At 39.2% G+C, this 22172-nt stretch overlaps 1 protein-coding gene across 5 annotated transcripts in view; it reads right to left on the reverse strand.

Annotated features, from left to right (window-relative positions):
- Nucleotides 1-33: 33 nt before the first annotated feature.
- The window catches only part of cpeb3 (cytoplasmic polyadenylation element binding protein 3), a 42165-nt gene continuing 20026 nt past the window's right edge, over nucleotides 34-22172 (reverse strand). For 3 of the 5 annotated variants that reach the window (XM_086044732.1, XM_086044733.1, XM_086044731.1), the window contains 8 exons: nucleotides 22022-22078; nucleotides 16785-16808; nucleotides 14393-14560; nucleotides 13259-13348; nucleotides 9142-9260; nucleotides 7189-7303; nucleotides 6760-6941; nucleotides 34-3717 (listed from right to left, as the gene is read on the reverse strand). In XM_086044732.1, coding sequence (XP_085900858.1) covers nucleotides 3490-3717; nucleotides 6760-6941; nucleotides 7189-7303; nucleotides 9142-9260; nucleotides 13259-13348; nucleotides 14393-14560; nucleotides 16785-16808; nucleotides 22022-22078 — 983 coding nt within the window. In that variant the 3' untranslated portion in view covers nucleotides 34-3489. The remainder of the gene's footprint in view (nucleotides 3718-6759; nucleotides 6942-7188; nucleotides 7304-9141; nucleotides 9261-13258; nucleotides 13349-14392; nucleotides 14561-16784; nucleotides 16809-22021; nucleotides 22079-22172) is intronic. The other 2 variants (XM_086044735.1, XM_086044734.1) reach the window with 1 other exon arrangement.

The following is a 22172-nucleotide window of genomic DNA, read 5'->3' on the forward strand; positions in this document are numbered from 1 at the left end:
AGTGAAAATAAAATCCAAACGAATTTGAAAGAATTAGCGTCACAAAATTAATTTATTCCAAGTAAAAATACAAAATCATATATTATGAATGACATTGACCGGATATGAAAGTTTCCCCCAATAAATCTTAAGGGTTGAGAAATAAATCAGTGAAGGCAAATATAAAACAAACATATGGAAATATGTTAGTCTTTTTTTCTCTTGCAAAAATTTTTTAAACTAAAATGAAAAATAAAAATAGTGAAAACGTTCTTGGTACAAAGGCTACATACTACTGGAAGGTACTAGCAGGTAGTCAGTAAATACACAGTAGAAAATTATTCTTGTGAATCACAATGAAAATAATTCTGCAGTAAAGATTTATGCCACTTTTTTTCTTTTTCGTCTTTTTTTTTTTTTTTTACAAATAGTACAAACAGTATTGCACGTAACAACAAATAGGTTCTTAGCTTCAGAAGGAAAAAAAAGAAAGGGACAAATTCAAGTGTTGCATGAGCAAAAGGCCACCAGTCTTGATGCACCTTGGGGGCTTTCGGTCAAGTTGTCTGCTTTATGTTTAAATAACATTCTTTTCTTCCAACCTCTACTCACTTTTGCAATGAGGCCAAGCTAACATATCAGGGTTAAAAAAAAACACACACACAAAAAAAAAAACAATTGGAGGACATATTTTTGGGGGGAATAAAAAAAAATAAACATCTTAAAAATAAACAGAAAAGCTCTTTTACAACAGAGGACAACATAGTAAATACATGTTTATGAAGATACAAAAAGTGGGGACAAAACAAACATTTTTTCCTCTTGATATTTCTGACCGCTAAGAGACAAGGCCGTACTCTCACACAAACCCAACATTATATTAGTAATACAGTTCTAACTTCTTCAACTGTTCTAAAAAAAAAAATCTAAATAAAAGCAAATAAGCAAATAAAAAATTAACCATTTCTTAAATAATTTCTCTTGAAGAATTAAATTAATATATATTATTTTTTTCATCAGAATAAACTTAGAAAATAGCAGTTTCTCTCCATTATATTTAAAAATTGAGGTATTGCAAAAGATCTTGTCAGTCAGAAAGCAAGCTTTATCATCTTTTTTGTTGTTGTTTAACAAAAACAACTGCAGACTCTCAAACAATACAAAGAGTAGTGCATAACAAACTAGAAAACCTGCCTGGGTGGGAAGGAAGTCACAAAAACACCTAAAATTCACTTTCATAGGGATACACATGATTAATGGTTAGCCATTATTTTTTTTTTCGTCTTCTTCCCATCAGTAAAAAATATATCTTCTCCCTGTTTTCTTTTCTTTGTGGATAACACAAAATATATGAAAACAAACAACAATAAACAGTTTGTGACTAAAAGAGGAGACAGGCTGTGGGGCATAGCACAATCAACCCCCAACAAAAATCAAAAGTGAACACGCGTGACCTTGCAAAAACCTTATAGGTCTATAGATTGTCCACAAAACTGCTAAAGAAAAAAAACTGTGTCATTTGCCATCACTGCGCTCCATAAACTTCATACAAAACACAAATTAATTGTTAGCAGGTCGGTTACTTCAAGCTTCGCAGGAGAAAATAAATAGGGGTTAAAAGGATACCCCTAATTTGCACATTTATGTGGAGAGAACATGTGCCATTTGTTAACTTCCAGTAGCTTTATTTCTGTTCTTCCTCATCACTACACGGGCAGCAGCGCCTCCTCGTGGGAAGGAGGACATCAACTCTGCTCTATTTAGATTGGTTTGTGTGCATTGGAAAGATTGAAAGAGCAGCTGTTATATGCATATCCATACACACACAAACACACATACATACATATACATATGTACATATATATATATATATATATATATACACATATGTACATATATACACATATGTACATATATATACACATATGTATATATATATATATATATATATATATATACACATATACATATACACATATACATATATATACACATATACATATATATACACATACACACATGTATCTCTCTATATATATATCTATATATATACATATATAGATATATATATAGAGAGATATACATGTGTGTATGAAATACATGTGGAACATATATGTATCCATATATGTATACATACTGTATACATACATATACATCCATGCGCACGCACGCACACATTCACACAAGAGCACAAATGCACGTGTGCATACGATAGACGTCCTGTGAAACATCGTCACTATGTCGGACATGAACGACATCTAAAGCGAATCACAGCTCTAAGCATACTCTGACCTAACTAGATACGGTATAAAAATCGCACAATTATAACAACAATCACTGCAAAAAAGTACTTCATCTATCAGAGACAGCTTGTCATGGGTATTTTACACCTATTGGATTTGTGATACTTAAGGTTGCATGTACCCCCCCGATGCTTTGAATGTTCACTGTCTCTCAATGAATCTGCAGTGTGTTGTGCAAATTTGGGCAATATTAAAAAGTCGTTTGCATGCAGCCACCTCAAATAAACATGCGCTTCAATAGCAGCCATCTTTGTGTTGAGAGCGCACCGTGGATGCGTTCTCTTTGCACATGTGGTGTGTGTAGTAGTGTACTTCAGGTATCTGATCATACCATATATTTAGCAGCAAGGCCATTGGAGCAATATGTTTCGAAAACTTAAAAAAAACAAAAACAACTATTTTATAAAAAATTAAGCCATAGAAATCAACAGTGAACTAATCCGGTTGTGTGTATGAGGTATTACTATTTAGATTATAGAGTGAATGCTTATAACCTGTGTGTTTTTTTAATCATTTTAAGGTGTTACATGGCCCTTAATTGCCTTAATTTGTTTTCTATTCCACCCAGTTTATCTCAGTACACTTGTTTAACTGCATATATATGTATACATACATATATATATACATTATATATATATATATATATATATATATATATATATATATATATATATATATATATATATATATATATATATATATATATGTAGGCTCTTTTATATTAAATTAATATACTCCATATATGTATAGATAGGTACAAAACTATAAATAGACCATTTCTTTTTAAATATTCATAGGGTCCAACCGCTATGTGGCTATGGATTGGGGAGGGAGGGTGTCAGCAGGATCTCACCAGCTCGTCAAAGAAGAGTGAGCTAAAAGTAGTCAAGTGTCTGAAGTTACATCCTATTGTGTGTGTGTGTTTGTGTGTGTGTGTGTGGGGGGGGGGGGGGGGGGTTCGTGTGTGTGTGTGTGTGTGTGTGTGTGTGTGTGCGCGTGTATATTTGATTGAGGTGGTGTGCCAAAGTGCAAATTCCAACCTTTCATTTGTCACAATGCTTCATCAGACGACACAAAGTGTTAGGCCGGAGAGTGTGAATATGGGATTCTTTGTGTTCTTAGTCACAATTTTCTTCAGGATTGAGGGGCTATTTTTTTTTTTTTTTTATGTATCTAGGGATGAGACAGGCAGTCAGGCAGACACTACTCAGCTCCAGCGGAAGGACACGTGTCGAGGGCGGTCGCCCCCCTCCTTCACGAGGGGCTTGTGGAACTCTCGGCCTGCTCGCGAGTGAATGCTGGCCCAGCAGTACTCGCAGTAGTACTGCAGACATGTGACGTTGGCACAGAAGAAGGGAGCGAACTTCCCCCCACAGCGTGCCCCCTGGCACTCATCACACATCTGATCGTCAAGCACATACGGCTTCACCTCCACCTGAGAGGAAGAACAGGAGACATAATCCCCAATCAAAATTATATTTCACACGGACAGTGTACATCTCCCATTTAATCATTTTGTTTTGTTTTTGTCATCCATCAAAGAGCCAGCGATAGGGAAAGAAATGAGGGTTTGGTCGCCATGGTGATGCTATCTCGCATGCTCAGGCAGGAAGGACGATGCAAACTGTGTGGGAGTGCGGCCACAAAACCCTTCTCATTTCATTTAAAGCTTGTATGTTGGCCTCATTCAAAATCATTTAAATTCATTCAAAGTCAGAGGAAAGCAACAGACGATCGTTCAATTTTAAACTCTTATAATAATTATTCTTCCAAACAACTACGAACATTAAAAACAGAAACAGTTAAATGTCTTTGGTGTGAGCCAGATTTTTTTTGTGCCAAAATGAAATTGATGTAAAGTCTAAAAATTGGAATGAATTAAACATGCCAATGATGAAAGATCCATCCATCCATTATCGATACCGCTTATCCTCACAAGGGTGGCGGGGAGTGCTGGAGCCTATCCCAGCTGCCTTCGGGCAGTAGGCGGGGGACACCCTGAATTGGTTGCCAGCCAATCGCAGGGCAAATAATGAAAGATGAAACTATTAAACCCAAGTGTCTATTCTTGTATCTATTTATTCATGAATGATGTGCCAAACTGGGAAGCACAATTAATTAATAAACCTGTCAGTGACACATCAAGAAGTGGTGAATGGTGCTACTTTCTTCTTGGTTGGATTGGGATTTGATGATCATGACCCTTTGTCAATTCAAACAAATGATTGACCCTGACTTTATTGTTTAATTTCATATTTTATTTATTTTAGGATTGTTTGTTGCAAGGCAGTGAAAATCACTAAAGAAATACTAATATCTGTCAAAGTGACCCGCCAAGAAGGAAAGTTATGCTGTATGAGGTGCTATACAGTATAGACCAAACACAACATGAAACTCAATCAATTAACCTGGAAGCCAGTTGAACAGAAACCTGGCAACAGACCGAGGGAGGGACATTATTGATGCAGAGCCAAACAGCATTCAAGATTTGAAACGGCTTCTGTTTACACTTTTCCACTTCCACACACATACCTTTTGACTCTCACACAGACAAATATAAATCTTATTTGGACAAAAAAGGTCTCACACAGAAAAAAAAGATGTTTGTTTTAGTAAGTGGGCTGAGAACTATTTGGACCTGTGTGTGACAGGCTTTTTGTGACATGTGAGAGGTTTTATTGGTGGGCGTGAGAGGCTTTTTTGGCGATGAGAGAGAGTTTTTGGTGTGTCAAATATATTTTGTGGTGGTGTTTTGTGAATATTTTTGTGAGTGTGAGTGTTTTGGGGTGAATGAGACAGTTTTTTTTTTGCGTATTTGAGTTATTTTTAGGGAGTGTTTGTTCCTTGTTTCATGACTGTTTTTTGGGGGGTATTGTGGATGTGAGACTTTATTGGTGCTTGTGAAAGGCTTCTTGGTGTTCTTGTTGCATGCCTTTTTTTTTTTTTTTGGTGAGCGATAGAGGTTTTGTTTTCTATGTGAGAGTTTACTGGTGCATGTGTAAAGTTTCTTGGTGTGTGTGTGTTATGTGAGTGTGAGATGAGTGAGATGTTTTCAAGTGAGTATTGAAGGTTATTATTCTGTATGAGGTGTGTATGTTTTGTGTATGAGATTTTTTTGTTGTCTGTAACAGTGTGAGGAGTTTTTTGAGTGTCAAGTTTTTGTTGGTTAGTGTGTGTATGTGTGTGCTTGTGAGAGAGATAATTTTGCGAGAGGTATTTCGGTGTGTCTAAAAGTTTTTTTTTGGTGCCTGACAGTGTTTTTGGTGAGTGAGAGAGGTTTTTTTGGTGAAAGGTTTTCTACTACAAGTGAGAGTCTTTTTTACAGAGCCTGAGTGTTTTTTGGGGCCTGAGAGAGCTTTTCTGTTGTGCATGAGAGTTTTTTTTCATGAGTGTGAGATGTTTTTTAGTGTAATGGCGAAGGTTTTTTGGGTGGGTGTGGGATGTTTTTAAGTAAGTGTTAGAGATTTTTGTCAGATACGAGAGGTTTATTGAAATGTGTGAGAAAGGCTTTTTGTTGGGTAAGAGAGTGTTTTGGTGTGTGAGAGATTTCTGAGGGTTTAAATTTTCCGGTGGTATGCGTGTGTGCGAGTGCACGTGTAGGTGTGTGTGTTTGTGTAAAAGAGTCTTTTTGGTATGTGCGTGAGAGATTTTGTTGTGCTTGTGATGGCTTGTGTGTGGGAGGTATTTTGGTGCCTCTGAGAGGGTTTTGTCCCTGACAGTTTTTTGGTTTGTAAGTGATGATTTTTGGTGAATGTAAAAGTTTTTTTTGTAAATCATGAGAGTTTCTTTGGGGAGTCTAAGAGGTTTTCTGTTGTGCGTGAGGTTTGAGCATGTGAGAGGGTTTTTTGTGAGTGTGACTGTTTTTTGTGCGTGTATGTGAGAGGGAGATGTTATTTTTGGCCTCTAAAGTCATGGTTCCCACAGCTGTCAGTATTTGCTCTCAATGATGTGGTCGTTGGTGCAAGTGCTTTAAGAGGCGCTGCAATGCTCACGTCCTGTCGCCACTACTTCCCCAGTCTAGTTGAACCTTAAATCAACTTTGTTTTGTGTACAGTTGGGCTGGGAGAGAAATGGCCTTCTCCAAAATGTTCCCACTAAGTTTGAAGATAGAATGATTAAAAATATCATGGTTCGCAGAAGGATTTCAGGTGTCTCAGTAGGCTATTGTCCACACAAAATAGGTGGGGACAATAAGGGGCTACGCCCATTGATCTGGCAGAGAACCAGTCTTGTTTGGTCACAATCCATGCATCTGCTAATTGCTGGTGTGGCTCTAATAAGCAGGCAGCAGTGGAGCATGGGTGGCTCAACATGTATAGCAAATAACTATAATTAAATCAGTCATGTGTGTCTACAACTGGAAACATGTGTTTGGCTCGCAGTGATGAGAAAGGCAAGGCGAGCCATCCATTATTGCAAGCTGAAACGTCCACCATAATGAACGTTGTGATGCATGGCGAAGAGACTTGAGCCTCACCCTCTTGTCGATGTCATTGTGCTGCAGCTGAACAAAGCGAGCGCTGATGGCGGCAATGTAGCTCTGTTGATTGGAGAAAGCCACGCGGCCGGCCCCTTTTGGATATTTGAGCTCTGGGTCGGTGTCGATGCCGGCGTAGCAAACACCACCGTACAGCCGATCCATGATCATAGCCAGCTCCACTGGAGACAGAAACAGAGATGGTTGATTAGCATGTGGATCGAAAGGCATGTCATTTTTTAAGTGATGTCCTCCAAATCCATATTAAGGTCCATCTAGTAGTACACTGCAAGCTTCATAGAAATATACTTTATACAGAACACATTCATGACAAGTACAAACTTTCATACACAGTGCTGGTATGTATTAGAAAGCCATTTTAGGAGCTTTGGGGGCAAGTAATATCGTGCCATTAGTTATAGAAGCTACCTGCACGCAGAGGCCGGGGCACTCCCCCTACAAATATGGTCTTGCGGGGGTCCAAAGGCTGGGAGCCATCCATGACAAAGTCACTGTCACTCAGGTTCCATGGACGGATCTGGACCTGGGGAAAAGCAGGGTAAACTGATGCTATTAATTTGGCGAAATTTGCCATTAAGAAATTAAGAAACCAAAGCATGAGTTAAAGCTTTACTTCAGAATGAGATAACATGGACCTTTTGAGGCGGAAAAAGCAGGAACAGGTTACGGTTTAAATGTGATTATGAAAAAGGGTGATCTGATCAAACGCAAAAGGTTTCACAGGGTGTGATCGTAGCCAAGAGGAAACTTGAGAAGCCAAGCTGTCAGGGACAGCAATTAATGCTTCTGTTTTCGCTGCATTCAATTGCACTGGGTTATGAGCCAACCAGCCATTTATTGCAGTCAAGCAAGTCAGGCAGTGCACTCTCTCATCTGTAGTATCAGGGTTAAATGAAAATAAATCTGAAAGTATGGAAATGCAAATGAAATGAGATATCTTCATAATTTCTGATGGCATCTCTAAGTGGAGGAAGCCCTAAGAGTGAGATAGGCCCTAAGAGTGACCTGTGAGGAACGCCGGGGGGGGGGACTTATAGGGGCTACCAACCACAGAAAATGATCTGCTTGGTAGAAAGGATAAGAATCAGTTCAGGACGGTCCTAGAGAAGCATATATCACGTCCCCTAGCATGTATACTGTATGATGGTGTGATGATCACGTGGTGTGGGGTGCTCAGCGTGGGGGAGCCAGAACGTGGCTAACGGGTGGGTCTGGAAAAATCAGGGTGGGCCTGAGTATTTCTCTCACTGAACACAATCCTCCAATATGAAGTTCAGATCTTCCTTAGACAAAAACAATTATGCCATTCTTTATATTAAATAAAATTAAAAACACAATTTCAAAACTAATTTGATAATTTACTAAAAATTTTAAAGTATAGATTGTTTCATGAATCTCATTGGGTGGACAGTCTGTCAATCTGGGTGGGCCTGTGGCTCCGCCCCATGTTGCTCAGTGTGATTTTTTTCCCTCTCCAGTAGATTTTGGTCTCTCTTAATTTTTAACAATCTGTTAAGATTATTTATTTATAATTGGTATGTGTCTACACATAAATTAGGTGCAACATTTGCTTTAAACTTTTATTAGGAAGTGCAGGTAACAATTGCAGGGATTTTTTTCAACAACTAAACATCATAGCAATACAGTCTCTTTTCTTTTTTGCCCAAGAAAGAACTTGGTTAAAGTTGTTTTTATGTATTAAAAAATACTTTTTTAGAATCCATTCTACTGAAGGGATAGTGTCCACCCTCAGTTTTATAATTCATCAGGTCATGTTTCCAGAAATTTGGCCTGGGGATAAAATCATAATGAATGGAGGGAAATATGTCTGCAGCCAGGTCCGCACTGCAAATGAAAATCTGTTCTCAATTGCCTTACATGGATAAATAAAGGTGAAATGTATTAAAAAAAAAATGTACCAACGGTGTTTTACTATTGGTGCTGGTCTTTATAGTGATATAGAACTGAGAGCTGTTTCAATATATCTGTTAACTTATATGAATAAAGTACACTGAAATAACTAGAACCTTGGTTGTCCATGTAACCGTATTTGTGAACCAATAGAAAATCCTCAGTGTTTCTCACACAAACAGTTGATAGTTAAATTTGAACTGATCTTGCTACAGGAACGTGACAGTTTTTGTCGACCAACTTTCTAACACAATGTCATGATTTAATTCAATAGGCCTCCTCCTGCTGTGCGCGCCTTGGCCATTAGAGGGAAGTATAATACATAAATACACGGAGAAGACAGTCACAATGAAGCTGCAGTAAAATTAGTCGTTTATCACAGAGGATAAAAATACATGCCTGCGAGTACTGTTATATATAAGTAATAAACTACTTTAGGACTCTGCTCACCGGCTTGTCTTTGATGGTAGGACTTGAAACACACAGGTAGAGCTTGCTGTCCTCCTCGATACAGGCATCAATCAAGGCCTGAACAGAGGTCTCTTCTTGGAACAGCAGGAAGGCATAACCTGGCAAGAAGTTAACACATTTCAAACTTTGTAATCATTCCACTGCAAAGTCTGTCCTCCATCATATATATTGACATAGATATTCCAGTGTCTTTGACAGTCTCCAAATTTTCTTTACACCCCAAATTCAGTAATTTGAGCCTGGATCCTATGCACATGGTCACAAGTTCTGTTAATATACTGTCATTGATCTCAGCTGATCCACAGCAGTAAAATTGATCATGTCGACACACAGTGGAGCTTCCTGAAAGAGAACCAAGTAGAGTTCACTGATGTCTGTGAGACAAACAGAAAAAGAAAATCAGTCAGTCACTCTGTACTGTTGAATTATTTAGCACTAGGAGCGTGACATTTCCCCAAGGTCAGCACTCAGCACCATTACGCCGATTCAGGTAGGACAAGATCAGCTCAAGCATGCTACATCCAACCAACAACACATAGTGGTCTTAGATTTATACAGGTAGGCTCAGCGAAAAATATTTTGAAATGACTTTTACAGCAGAAGCCCAACATTAGGACTTGGGCTTTCGAACACAGAGAGTCACAGTTCAAGTCTCTCCGCAAACAAGTATAAATGGCAACTTGTTGTTATGCTAATCTGCTTCCTGACTACTGCCGAGGTACCCTTGAGCAAGGCACTCACCCAGCTCAAGAGGTGCAGACCTGTTCTCTCCTTGCAAGCCTGCATGTGTGTAAGATGGGGCATCATTTAGGAACGTTCTGACGCAAAGTATGGGACCTATCAATTTGGACTTGTGCGCGAGGACGTGTGTAAACGTAAGCAGAGCTTTGATGATGCGTAGTCACAAAACTTTGTGGAAGAACAGTAAAACAACAGATAGAACGGCTATACAGATATCACCAACAAACCAACATGAAACGAGGCTTTCCCAAAACATAGTTGGAGCCATAGTTTAATTGCACCCATATTTTAATGTAATCCACCAAACAATGAATTCATCTATGTGAATCAGAAAGCATTTAGTTCAATCAATATACAAATAATCTACAATGTACATGGCCTGGAGGAATTAACGCATGATTAATTCATTTTACAGAAAAGTTCTGTGGATGTGTGCCTCTAATGGCTGCGCATATACAGTGGTGACATCACGTGGAGTTCACATTGACATTATTTCTCATAATGCCATGGAGAATTGACTTGCGCATGCATTATCGTCTGGTATATTACCATAATTACTTCTCTGCGCCACCCAAATCGTCTCCTATTTAGTTTGCAGGTGATTGCTTGAACAAAGATCTCTAGTTCTGTGCAAAGTAGAGACTGAAGTCAGAAGAGTACAGTGCACATCTGCAGTGGCTCGTGCTGCAGATATTTATGACCAGAAAGGCGGGGGGATGTGACCGCAGCATCATTTTCCACCCTACAGATTATTGTTTACAGTCAGAGTCCCTTGTGCCTTATTGTAGCTCAAACAATAACCTTCCCGAAATAAGGTCCCGCAATTCGACAAAACAGGAAACAACGGTTTAACTCAGAGAAGCCTGATGGCTGTTCGTCAAATTACAGGTACTGCAAACAATACATATATAATAAATACAAATAAGCCTACAAAGGGGGAAAGTGGAAATGTATATGGACTTATCTTTTAGAGTGTCTTTCTACCTTCAAGTTACTTGAGTGCTATTACATTGTGACTCAGTCACACAATGAGCAATGGAACACATATTGTCATGAAAAGACAGCAAATGCTCATTCACACACTGGTAACATTAAATACTTCAACAGTGCTACATGATGGTACTGTATATTACCTTGTTTCTCGAAAACATATCAAATAATTGGTCTGTTTTTCAATACTGTTGGTGCCTAAATTGTCCTCAAATTCTGAAATCACAAAAAAATTTTGGTTTGCAAACTTTTTATTTTTAAACTTTTCCAAGCTTTTCTCTGATAGTCTCCAGTTTCTGATTAAGAAAACAGAAAAAAAAGATACAACTAACCACATTAATAAAGATAGTATCAAATTATGTTAATCAAAAGGTGGCATTGCAATCTTTGTAAAAGCATTTTGATACAGCTCTGTTTTGGATTAGATTTTGCAAGTGTATATAAGTATGATGTCATCTTACACACTGGATGCAGTTTGCAGCGTCCAAACAACTTTGCCACCTCGTTCACCTCCAGTCACAGACCAAAATAGCTCCTTAACATTTGCAGCATCAACCGCGATGACGGTGTTGGGTGATATAGGGCGGATGTACCTGCCATCACCATAGTGACCAGACTTCATTGTGGTTGCCATGACATCACAGACATCTGAGAACCGAAGGCTGGTCTGCATTTCTGTCATGATTTTTTTTTCATACCAAGAGCTTATTCATAGCATATTAGAAGCAATCACTGAAACCAAATATCAAGCTAATGCCACTTTGTTGTTTGAGAAAAAGTACCTGTTCACACAATCAATAGGGACTGAGCGACATTCAATTTGCAATTGGCCTCCATGGTGCTCAGCTAAAAATACTTCCTCTTATATTTTCCTGTCTGGCTGATAACAGGTTGCAGCAGCAAGTGGACACGGTTGGCCAGAGCGATGATCAAAGAGGGTTGTAAAGCCAAAACAAATAGAATATTCTTTAACTTTGATGAGCAATGAGTGAAAGTGGCAAGTGATGATTAAGCGATCAAGTTCGTTTCACGTTGGTCGGTGTCCACTGTTAAAAAGAAAGTAATGCAACCCAGCAGCATCGTGGGTTCTTAACTTGGTCCAAAATGTCATCTTTTGTGTTAAATCCCCCATTTTCTACAGATAGAGACCATGATTAGGGTTGCTGATGATCTGCATGGAGCCAGGGGAGGTACATCACTAACTGATCGCTATTGTGAGTGAATTGCCGGGCAAGATTAGACAAACAACCATTAATTCCTAGAGTCTTCAATTAACCTATTGTGCATGTTTTTGGAATGTTAGAGGAAGCATATTACACATCGTGGATTTTTTTTTTTTTTTTTAAAGAACACATCATATCTTTTCAAAGTTGACTCAATAATAGATTTATTAATCCATCATTGTGAACGTGATAGCATGTTATTATGCAAAAAAATAAATCTGTAAAAAAAGCGGCAATTATTTTTTTTTTTTTTCTGAATGGCTGTTTTGTCTTCCACCTGTGTGAGGTAATAATCCTCTCCAAAGCCTGTACAAGTCATTGCTTAGCCCAGAAGGTGGACTTGGTCATAATATGAGTCACCTCTTCAACTAAAACACACTAAAGAACCCATACAGACAAACACCCTTCCAGATGTGTGTTCAAGTTTCACTACCTTGCCAGTTAAAGTGGAGCATGTGACCAAATATCATTTGCGGTTTCTGCAGTGATATTAAAAAGGTGTATTTTTTTTTTTTTTTTAATTAAAGTTACATGACATCACTGGACCCCACCCCTTTACAATGACATCCTCCTCCAGCTGCTGCAAGATTATTCCCCTAAAAGGTTAGCTTATTTTTGCTGCTGGGTGTGGCGTTAGTAGAGTCAAACCTACTCCCTAGGAATCCTCCCAATTCAGGAATATAATAATATTGAGAAACGCGTGTGGCAGAGAGGTCCTCCAATGTAGTGTATTACCACGTGTATGTGGAATGCCAATTATTTCCAGAGCATCTTAATAGCTTCCCGCACAGCACACTGCAGTTCCTGGGTCACAGGCCGTGACGAAGAGGGTGTTGCTAATCTGATCAGCTCCTCCTTCAAAAGCTACCCACGAGGTTGTCGAGGGATACATTGACCTGCCTCCGGTAACCATTCCAATAAACAGCCATTAGAATGAAATCTCATGGTGTATGATTACTGTGGCTGGGCTACACAGATCAACAGACACCGTGATGCTCTCTCAGTATGAGCTATGATTTCTGGGTAACATGAACGTTTTGGGCACCCGATGATGGTGAGAAACACCCGAGGTGATATTTATTGGTGTAGGCTTTGATGTCCGATGGGAAAATCCAGCTTTTGTTTGAACAAACTATTGTTACCTTTAGGCGGGAAGTAGGATTTGCTCTCGGCTTTGTGGGGCCAGTCTACTACCAGGTGTCCATAGCGACGGAAACTGTTGGTGATCTCATCTGTTAAAATAATAAAGAAGGCCGTTGGGTGTGGGGCTCATTTTTGCATCATTGTTGTGCTCATAATAATATACTGTACATTACACGAGGACAAAGGACGGCATGGAAATCTACATCTTTCTATGCATGGATGGTCATGCACAAGCAACATAAAATACAAATTCAAAAAAACATTATAAAAGTATCATTTCAGTAAATTTGTTTCAGCATGAAAATGGCAAGCCTTCAACTTGCTTAACAGACCCCAAGTATCTTTTTGTTCATTACAATATGAATATCCTCCATTCATTTTCTTTACATTTTGATCCAGGAATCAAAAGGGTAATTATAAACTAACAAGAGTATTGTTTTATCTAGTTGTCAATTTTTGTTATTATTTATCATATTTATTTATTAAATGTATTTATTTTCTTCTTTGCTGTTGATGCTTCTTTTGACAGGCTTTCCAATGCTTTAATCGTGCATCCTTTGTTTTTGTCGGTTGCTCTTTATATATGAAATACTGTATATTTAAAGATATGGGATAGATGGTTCCGGTGGTAGAGTGGTCATCGTCCAACCCGAAGGTTGTGGGTTTGATCCTCAGCACTTGTGACCATGTTGAAGTGTCGTTGATGAAGATACCGAAGACCTTCCCCCAACCCCAACCGACCCCCATCCCCGCCCCGCAACCCCCTCCCCAGTTGCTCCTGGACATTTCCAGCCAATTACTGAGACTGTTCAGGCTAACAATCAATCACACTTGCATTCACACCTATGGGCAATTTAGACTCTTCAATTAACCTAAAATGTTTTGGGAATGTGGGAGAAGGGAACCCACGCAAGTATGCGTAGAACATGTAAACTCCACAAAGGAAGGATGGAGTAGAGACACGCCATGCTTCTGTGAAGTATTTTCTTAAAAAGACTGAACTGTTCCCAAAGAAGTTGAACTTTAAATAAAGTTGGTAAATAACTATGTTTCACTTTCAACACAAATATTAAGATAGAGCGAGACAAAATCCATACAAGAAAAGGTAAAACAACACAAGATAAACAATTTACCTTCATCTATATCTGGGGGTAGGCCTCCAACAAAGACCTTGCGCGAGTAGCGCTCGATCCTCTCTCCGTTTTGACAACGGGTTGGAGAGTTCAGACTGGGGGTCAAGGAGAGGTCACCGTGGCCATCATCAAGGAAACCATCTTCAAAGGGAAAAAGGTAGGAACGAGCTAGAGTAGTAGGAGGAGACGAAAGGCAAGGGGAACAACAGAAGGACAAAAAGGGAGAAAAAAGATTGACAGGAGGTCAGAGACGATGCAAGAATGGTAAAGACTTCCTCAAGGAATAAATATTCCACATTGTCCACAACTTTGTACCACTGGATATTGACTTTTATAATAATCATCTGCACAGAATTCTGCTCATTCAGTCAGTCATTCATTTAGATTTTCATATGTAAAGATCGATGTAAATTTCTTTAAATGCATGGATTATTTAATCCTAACCCTAACCCACAGTAAAAATACACTGCTTCTAAAATGATCACATAAATCCACTAACAGACAAACTGAAAATGCCAATAAAGTGGCCGTGTTAGTTATCCCCTTATCATCACATACAGGTATACTTCATTTCCCAAGTGGAAAAAGGTATAATGTATTGATGGCCATTACATGCAAAATAGTTCAAAAGAATAAAAGGAAACCTTAGAGAGGAAATACAACGTAACAAAGATGGAGCATTACAGTCCAAACTTAAAGCGGAAGTCAAACCAAACATATTTTTTTCAAGAACATGTTCCCAGCAGGCCCACTAGTTGAAACACAGCATTCTGATTAAGTTTGCGTTTGTGGAATATAAATTAAGCAGCAAAATGCACTCGTTTTTAGCCATCTCTGGGGGCGGTCATATTGTCTTCTGTTGACTGAAAATGACATCACAACTGCTCACAACGACCTCGACATCGCGGCTGACCTGTTTTCTGAATCTGAGCCGTGATTGGTCCTTGTGAGCAGCTGTGACGTCATTTTCAGTGGACAGAAGACAAAATGGCCACCCCCAGAGATGGCTAAAAACGAGTGGATTAGCACTTATTCCACAAACGCTATATTTATCAGAATGCTCTGTTTCAACTAGTGGGCTTGCATAGAACATCTTGAAAAAAAAACGTTTACGTTGACTTCCTCCTTAAGTGAACCCACATAAACTTTTGGCTTGTTTCCATTTCATGGTACCTACTGTGCTTGACACAACTCAATTCACTTGATGATTTTGCAATGGGAAAATCAGGTACTAAAATTTGCAGCATGTGGTCAGACAGTGTGCGCTGAAACAACAAGAAACGGGTGAGGTAAACCTGCTGGTTGCTAATTGGTCCGGTAGATTGCTGTCCGAGATCCAAAACCACATCAAATCTCAATAAGTATGAGTTGCTCATTGTGAAAGAACTAGCATGACTCCAGCTACTGGAAACAACTTCCGTGCGTTTTAAAATACTTGGCCATAAAGATGATTGTCATTTTTATGTGCCAAGTCTGGCATCAAGACCGGGATGAAAATTTAATTGTTTCTCCTTTGTAAATAACTCATTGCCTGGTAGGTTAAAATGACCATCCATTTTCTATACTGCTTGCCTTTAGTGACAGGTGAGCTGGAGCCTATCTTTGAGCTGGAGCCTATCTTTGGGCAAGGGACAGGGTACACCCCGGACTGGTCGCCAGCCAATCGGAAAGCAGGTCAAAATATTTTTAGTCCTGTATCGTACAATGTCCATCAGGATGAAACTCTATGCCAATTTCCTATTATGAAAATTGCTTGCTATATAGCATGGTTTATACACATAGTTACATCAAATGACTTTTAGGACAGCTAATGTGTACTTTGCTTACTAAGGAGTTGGCAACACTGCTAGCCTGGCGCTATGCAGTGGAAAAGCAGCATATTTACACCATGACTATGCATTATAAAGCGCATTGAATGATTGCTAGTTCTTCTGTGAATGTTATACATGTATGCATGTTTAGAAGAATTGACTAAATTGAGCTGTTCTTTGGTTGCTGTCTAATCAACATAAATCACAGAAAGCATTGAAATTTCAGATGAATGGAAGCAGTTCAAAAGCATACGAAAAAAAAGAGCTCAACAATATTAGAATCATTCTAGTTGTCAAGTCAGTCGCACTTTCTTAAAATCCTAGATATCCACTATGAACTAACTTAAATCAAATAGTACCTCAAAAGGTTGGTGCCAATTACTATAAGATGAATCACCACAAAATTATTTATTTGTCATCATGATTTTGCAGAAGAAAAGCATTGAACATTTTTCTTGGACCATTTTGATAAAAGTAAAATGCATTTGTTTGGAAGATTTAATCAAACAACACAGATCTTTGAAGAGATATACAGTAGTTCGCAAAGCAAGCAAGAGCGCAGAGGAAGCGCTACATATTACCTCTTCTGCGGCCAAAGCTCCGGGCTGCTTGTCAGGAAAATGGGGGGAAGAAAGACAGAGGAGAGACAGTGGGGGTCGGGGCATTAACACAGGTAGGGGAGAGATACAAAGACATTTTGTGGAAAATACACCAAGCCAGGAACATCGCTAAGGTAACAGCAAAAAAAACAACAACAACAAAAAAAAAAACCAGACGGCCACACCTAAGCATGTTCAGATGAAGGAGGAAGATTTTCATACTGCTGGTTGCAAATTGCTGCACCTTCTTTAGCAACATACTCAAAGGTGAGGTTTAGTCATGGAAATACCTGACATATTTAGAAGCGTAATGCATTAGTAGACATTGTCTCCTAGATTAATGCACCAACAATGGCTGACGTTCATGCTAATCTTCTGTGTTTAGTCACAAATGGGACAATAAAGCAGAGTACACACATGACTTAAGGTAGAGCTAGTTAGTCATTATCATGACCTTGGTGAAATATTACAATTTGCTCCCTGGTCAGGAATGGGAGTCTGTGGATGAGTGGAAACTTCCCACAGGGTATTGAGAGGGGGAGAGGGGGAGAAGGGGAAAGAGGGAGGGAGAGAGATACATAGATAGAGCGATAGAGAGACTGAGAGAGAGAGGGAGGGAGGGAGGGAGGGAGAGAGAGAGAAGGTGAGGAGAGAGAGAGAGAGACATAGAGAGAGAGAGAGAGAGAAAGAGAGAGAGAGAGAGAGAGAGAGAGAGGGACAGAGAGACAGAGAGAGAGAGAGAGAGAGAGAGAGAGAGAGAGAGAGAGAGAAAGAGGCATGCAGAATGGAGATGGACAGGTTGCGGCCTCACTCTAGTTTAATCAATGGAAAGTCTAAGCTCCAACTTTTACTTTTAACAACTTGTTATCTTCTGCAGCAGACCTTGGCATTACATGATCTGTGGGCAACATCTGTCCCGCCCACAATACCTAAGCCGTCCTCGCAAGGTTGTTGTGAAGTCAAAATGAAACTTAACATAAGTGTGGTCCTTCAGCACACTAAAAGGGGAAGTCAACCCAAACATATTTTGTCAAGAATACAGTATGTTATATGCAGGCCCACTAGTTGAAACAAGGCATTCTGATATACAGTATATTGCGTTTGTGGAAAAAGATTTAATCTACCCGTTTTTAGCCATCTCTGGGGGCGGCCATTTTGTCACTTCTGTCAACTGAAAATGACATGACAGTGTTTCAGGGCTCAGGTAATGACCAATCACAGCTCACCTGTGTTTTGAAGCTGAGCCATGATTGGTCGTGGACTTCCGCTTTAAGAAATGAGGCACACTGTCGACTTATAATTTTTGCAAAGGTTGAAATTAATACTGAGATTATGTTAATGTATATATACTGCATATACCATTTATCTATGATTTTATGTAAAATTTGTCGTAATTGTTAACAAACAATTGTACCTTAAAGAAGTAGCATATTATCAAAACAATACAATTTAATACATTATACAGTATAAAGACAGGATGAAACACACTTGAGGTTAGCATATTGGTGTGGACCTTGACAATTATTCCTGATTCTCATGTGACACGTTGGGAAAATTAATTGCCCACCACTGATCTCGAGTCTACCAAAAAAGTCTCCCAATCACAACCACCTCTTATGCCAGGTACATACTTAATGTGGCTAACGCGCTACAAAGAAGACTATCTACTCAACAACACTACCCAAACAAGAGTGTAATATTCATTTTGGCATCGTTCTCAGTGTCTATGGCATAATTGTCCCCCAAAATATTGCACCCGGACTTTCTGACTTTTCTGCATGTTGCGATACATGTCGTAGTTGTACAGAATGGTTTGTTTATGTGTTACAATGGCTCGAAAGAGTGGAATGGTTAAAGAAATATTAATGAAAAACACACAATTTTCTCGAAAATAAAGACAAAGACACATGCTTAGAAGTTATCAACATATTGTCAGAGTCTGTCAATTTATGCTGAGATAAACCTTAACAGCTATCACTTTACTCCAATGCCATGCTTTAATCACGATGATGGCCGAGCTATTTCCATTACATGTGTGTAACTGGCTCAATGAAAAGCTCCAGGAAAAAAACTTTTTACTTTTATTATTATTGAAGTATCAATTTTTAAAAGCAAGAGAGAGTAGACCACTTTGAATGGCAGTGGTAGAATTTTCCTCATGGGATTCATACAATTCTGTTGATCTTGTCTGCACCCTCCAGAAAAAGGTTCAATATGTCTCACTAAATGCTAACAGCAGGAGAGGAAAGAGTTCTTTTGGCTCCTTACCTCAAAAACAAATATGGACCTCTGCATTACAAGGCGGCCATTGTGGGATTACTCTCAGAGAATATATTGTCTCTGAGGCTCCTCTCCTTCACAACATTTTCATTAAAAAAAGATTTGACTCTCCAATCCCCAAAAACCTGGGCAGCCCGTAGTACTGCCCTTTCTTCCCTAGTCACGGCTTGAACAAAGTCACCTAGCAACCAGGGAAAGAGACAGAAACTACATCACGGGGTGAAATCACTTATGGAGGATGGAGCTAAGTAATGGGTTGAGGCTATATTTTATTGTTAAGGGTTTAGGCATGAGGCAAAATGAAGTTGGGTGATTTCTTTGAACGTGATGAGTTTGATGTGTCCTGATTTGCACAGCTTCAAGTTGACAACATAGCGTGGGCCACGGAAACGTTTATTACTCTGTCAAGTGAGCCACACCATCAAGTATGTTGCAGACTGACACTTCATTACGCACTTCAAGGACTATCTGGTAAAGGTTCTTCCCTTACAATTTCTCACAGCTTGGAGCCTCAAAGCTAACGGAGTGACAAGAAGGAGAAACCTTGAAAAACGACAATGTTTTAAACCAAAGCTTCCCCGTCTGTACACTTCACAGAGGTTGCAAGCTCCTTTTTTTCTGACATTTCTGGAAGCTTTGGGCAGATCTGTGCTTGCCTCAGCGTAACCCCAGGAAACAACAGTTTAACATCAATCCCAGACACATTCTCTGGGAATGTCACTATGAAAAGAATAACATGAGAAAGACGCAGTGCTGTCGAGAAAGTTATTTTATGGTCAGCATCCTTTCTTTGTCCCAAGGCACTGTACGATACAGACTGTGGGTTATTACGATTTTATCAGCAGTTAAGTTATGCCATAAGTGCTTTGGACAAGAAGTCAAGAATTGTGGTGTGTTGTACGCTTAGAATAACTAATTAATGCATTTATAAGAAGGAGCTGTCCTATATGGAAAACTTAATGAGCTCAGTGGAAAAAGCATATGGGATGAAAACCTGTTTACTTCATCCGGCTGATCATCTGCATGCCGGTAGACCAGCACCAGCACCAAGAGATTCTAGTCTTACATGTAGGGCTATTTATAGTCATGCTATTCACAGGGCAACCGTCCTAAAAGATTCATCGTTGGTTTACGGTGTCAGGGAACCCAGGCCCAAATAACCCATTAAGGCCTAAAGCGCCTGGCTCAACAGCTCCCCAAAACCTAAGGTCGCCTTTGGAATTACCCTTGAAAACCTGAAATTTTCCTAGAAATTCAAAACTTACAAAATAATTAATATCTCAGGACCTGTAGCAGACAGAAACATAATTCCAAAACAATTAGAGAGCTTAGACATGTGGCTTACACACAGGCAGAGTTGATCATTATTTACTAGTAAATAATAATATATTATTATGTTTCAATCGAAGATGTAAAAATAATGTGTCAGTGCAAGAGATTTAAATTCGAGTGGTAATTACCATACTCTATTCTGTTACAAATACATCAATATCGTCATTGTCTACAAACTAAATCATATCACGTTCGACTGGTTCCACTGGTTCAAAATCCACAAGCGCACTCCCGGCGATCGACGGCGTCCGCCATTAGCCTACAGCTCGAAAAAAATCTGCGACATCCTCCTTCTGTGACACCGTCACGTGTATATTCTGATGCATTAAATTGGCTAAGAGACGGAGAATTGGATTAAAAAAAGACACCGACGTATCCGCTCTCCCAGCTTTAATGGTAGAAAGACGCAGCAGCGCTTCCGGCTCTAGTGGTAGAAACGCGGTTATGCGCTCCCGTCCTTAATGGGTTAAAGTGTAAGCAGGTGCATTAAATATTTAGTGTCATGCAATCATTGTGGTTAGGGACTATCGTACAAAGTGTTAGAAAGGTTCCAGGACTGGTGGCACATAAGATTCAAACTATAGACAAGCAAGCAGCACGTCTACAAAGACGTCCTGTGACGTTTGCTTTGCTCATTGTGCGATAAGAGGCGACAGTTGTGGCACGGCAACTCTTGGCTGTGAAGGATCCTGGTAGGATCCTTCAAGGAGTTCATGAAGATTTGGCAGAAAAAGATAGGAGTATGCCTTAAATGCGTATCTCACTGAACGCAGGTTGGCAAGTGTGTGTGCACGTAGCTAATGTTGGTTTTTTTTTTGTCAGGGTTCGCTCAAGGTGGCAAAGGGTCCCTATTCAACAACTAGTAAGTCAATGTTTCATTAAAAGAGTTGTGAATTTTTCTTATTAAGGTCGAATTCTTGCCTATTTTTAAAGCACTTTTGTTTTCCTTCTTTATTCGTTTATTAGATTATTAACCTGTAGGAATAATTCCCACCTGGGATGCAAAGCCACCAAGTTTTGATTAAAAAAACATGCCTTTTGTCTTCAGACAAGCAAACCCATGAGTACAAGTTTAAAATAAACAAATCAATTAACAGCATAGGCAAGATAAAATACACATCATAGTTTTAAAGCAAAGCAACAGTGGCGTAACTTCAGGGCGTTTACGCTTGTCTGCTTTGTTCAGGCTGACGCACCTTCCGTATATCAGACTAATAGCTCTAATTGTAACTGCACCACATTATTTACAGGAACCAGCAATAAAAAGACACGCAAACAGACTCAACTAATGTGAACCAGGTACACATTCCATTCCCATTGTAACACTGAAGCAAAATCCTCCGTCAATCAATCAATGGTCATCGGTGTCTTGCCCCACCCATACACAAGCATTTGTACTAATTACACCTCCATAACTGCAAATAATTGCCTGTCCTCAAATAGATGACTGGTCCTCTATGCAAAGGAGTAAATAAACCCACACCTGCATGAGGAAATGTAGTATTTGTGCAATGCAAACATGTCACGGAAACCTCTTATTAGCTAAGATATAACACCTCTGAGAAAAATTCTCCAATAGCATGACATCGTAAGGAAATGCTACTTACTGTTCAGTGGCATTATGTGTTCGGCTCCAGGATGATGGAAGTTAATGCCCATACGTCCTGAGAAAGAAAAAAAAGGAGTAAAAATAAAGGGAAAGCATATTGATAGGCATTTAATTTGAATCTCTTCTTGTACAACTGACACCAGGAGAAA

The sequence above is a fragment of the Filicampus tigris genome, chromosome 11 (genome assembly GCF_054856515.1).
Source record: "Filicampus tigris isolate MCC_2025a chromosome 11, RoL_Ftig_1.0, whole genome shotgun sequence".
In the NCBI taxonomy this organism is placed as follows: domain Eukaryota; kingdom Metazoa; phylum Chordata; class Actinopteri; order Syngnathiformes; family Syngnathidae; genus Filicampus; species Filicampus tigris.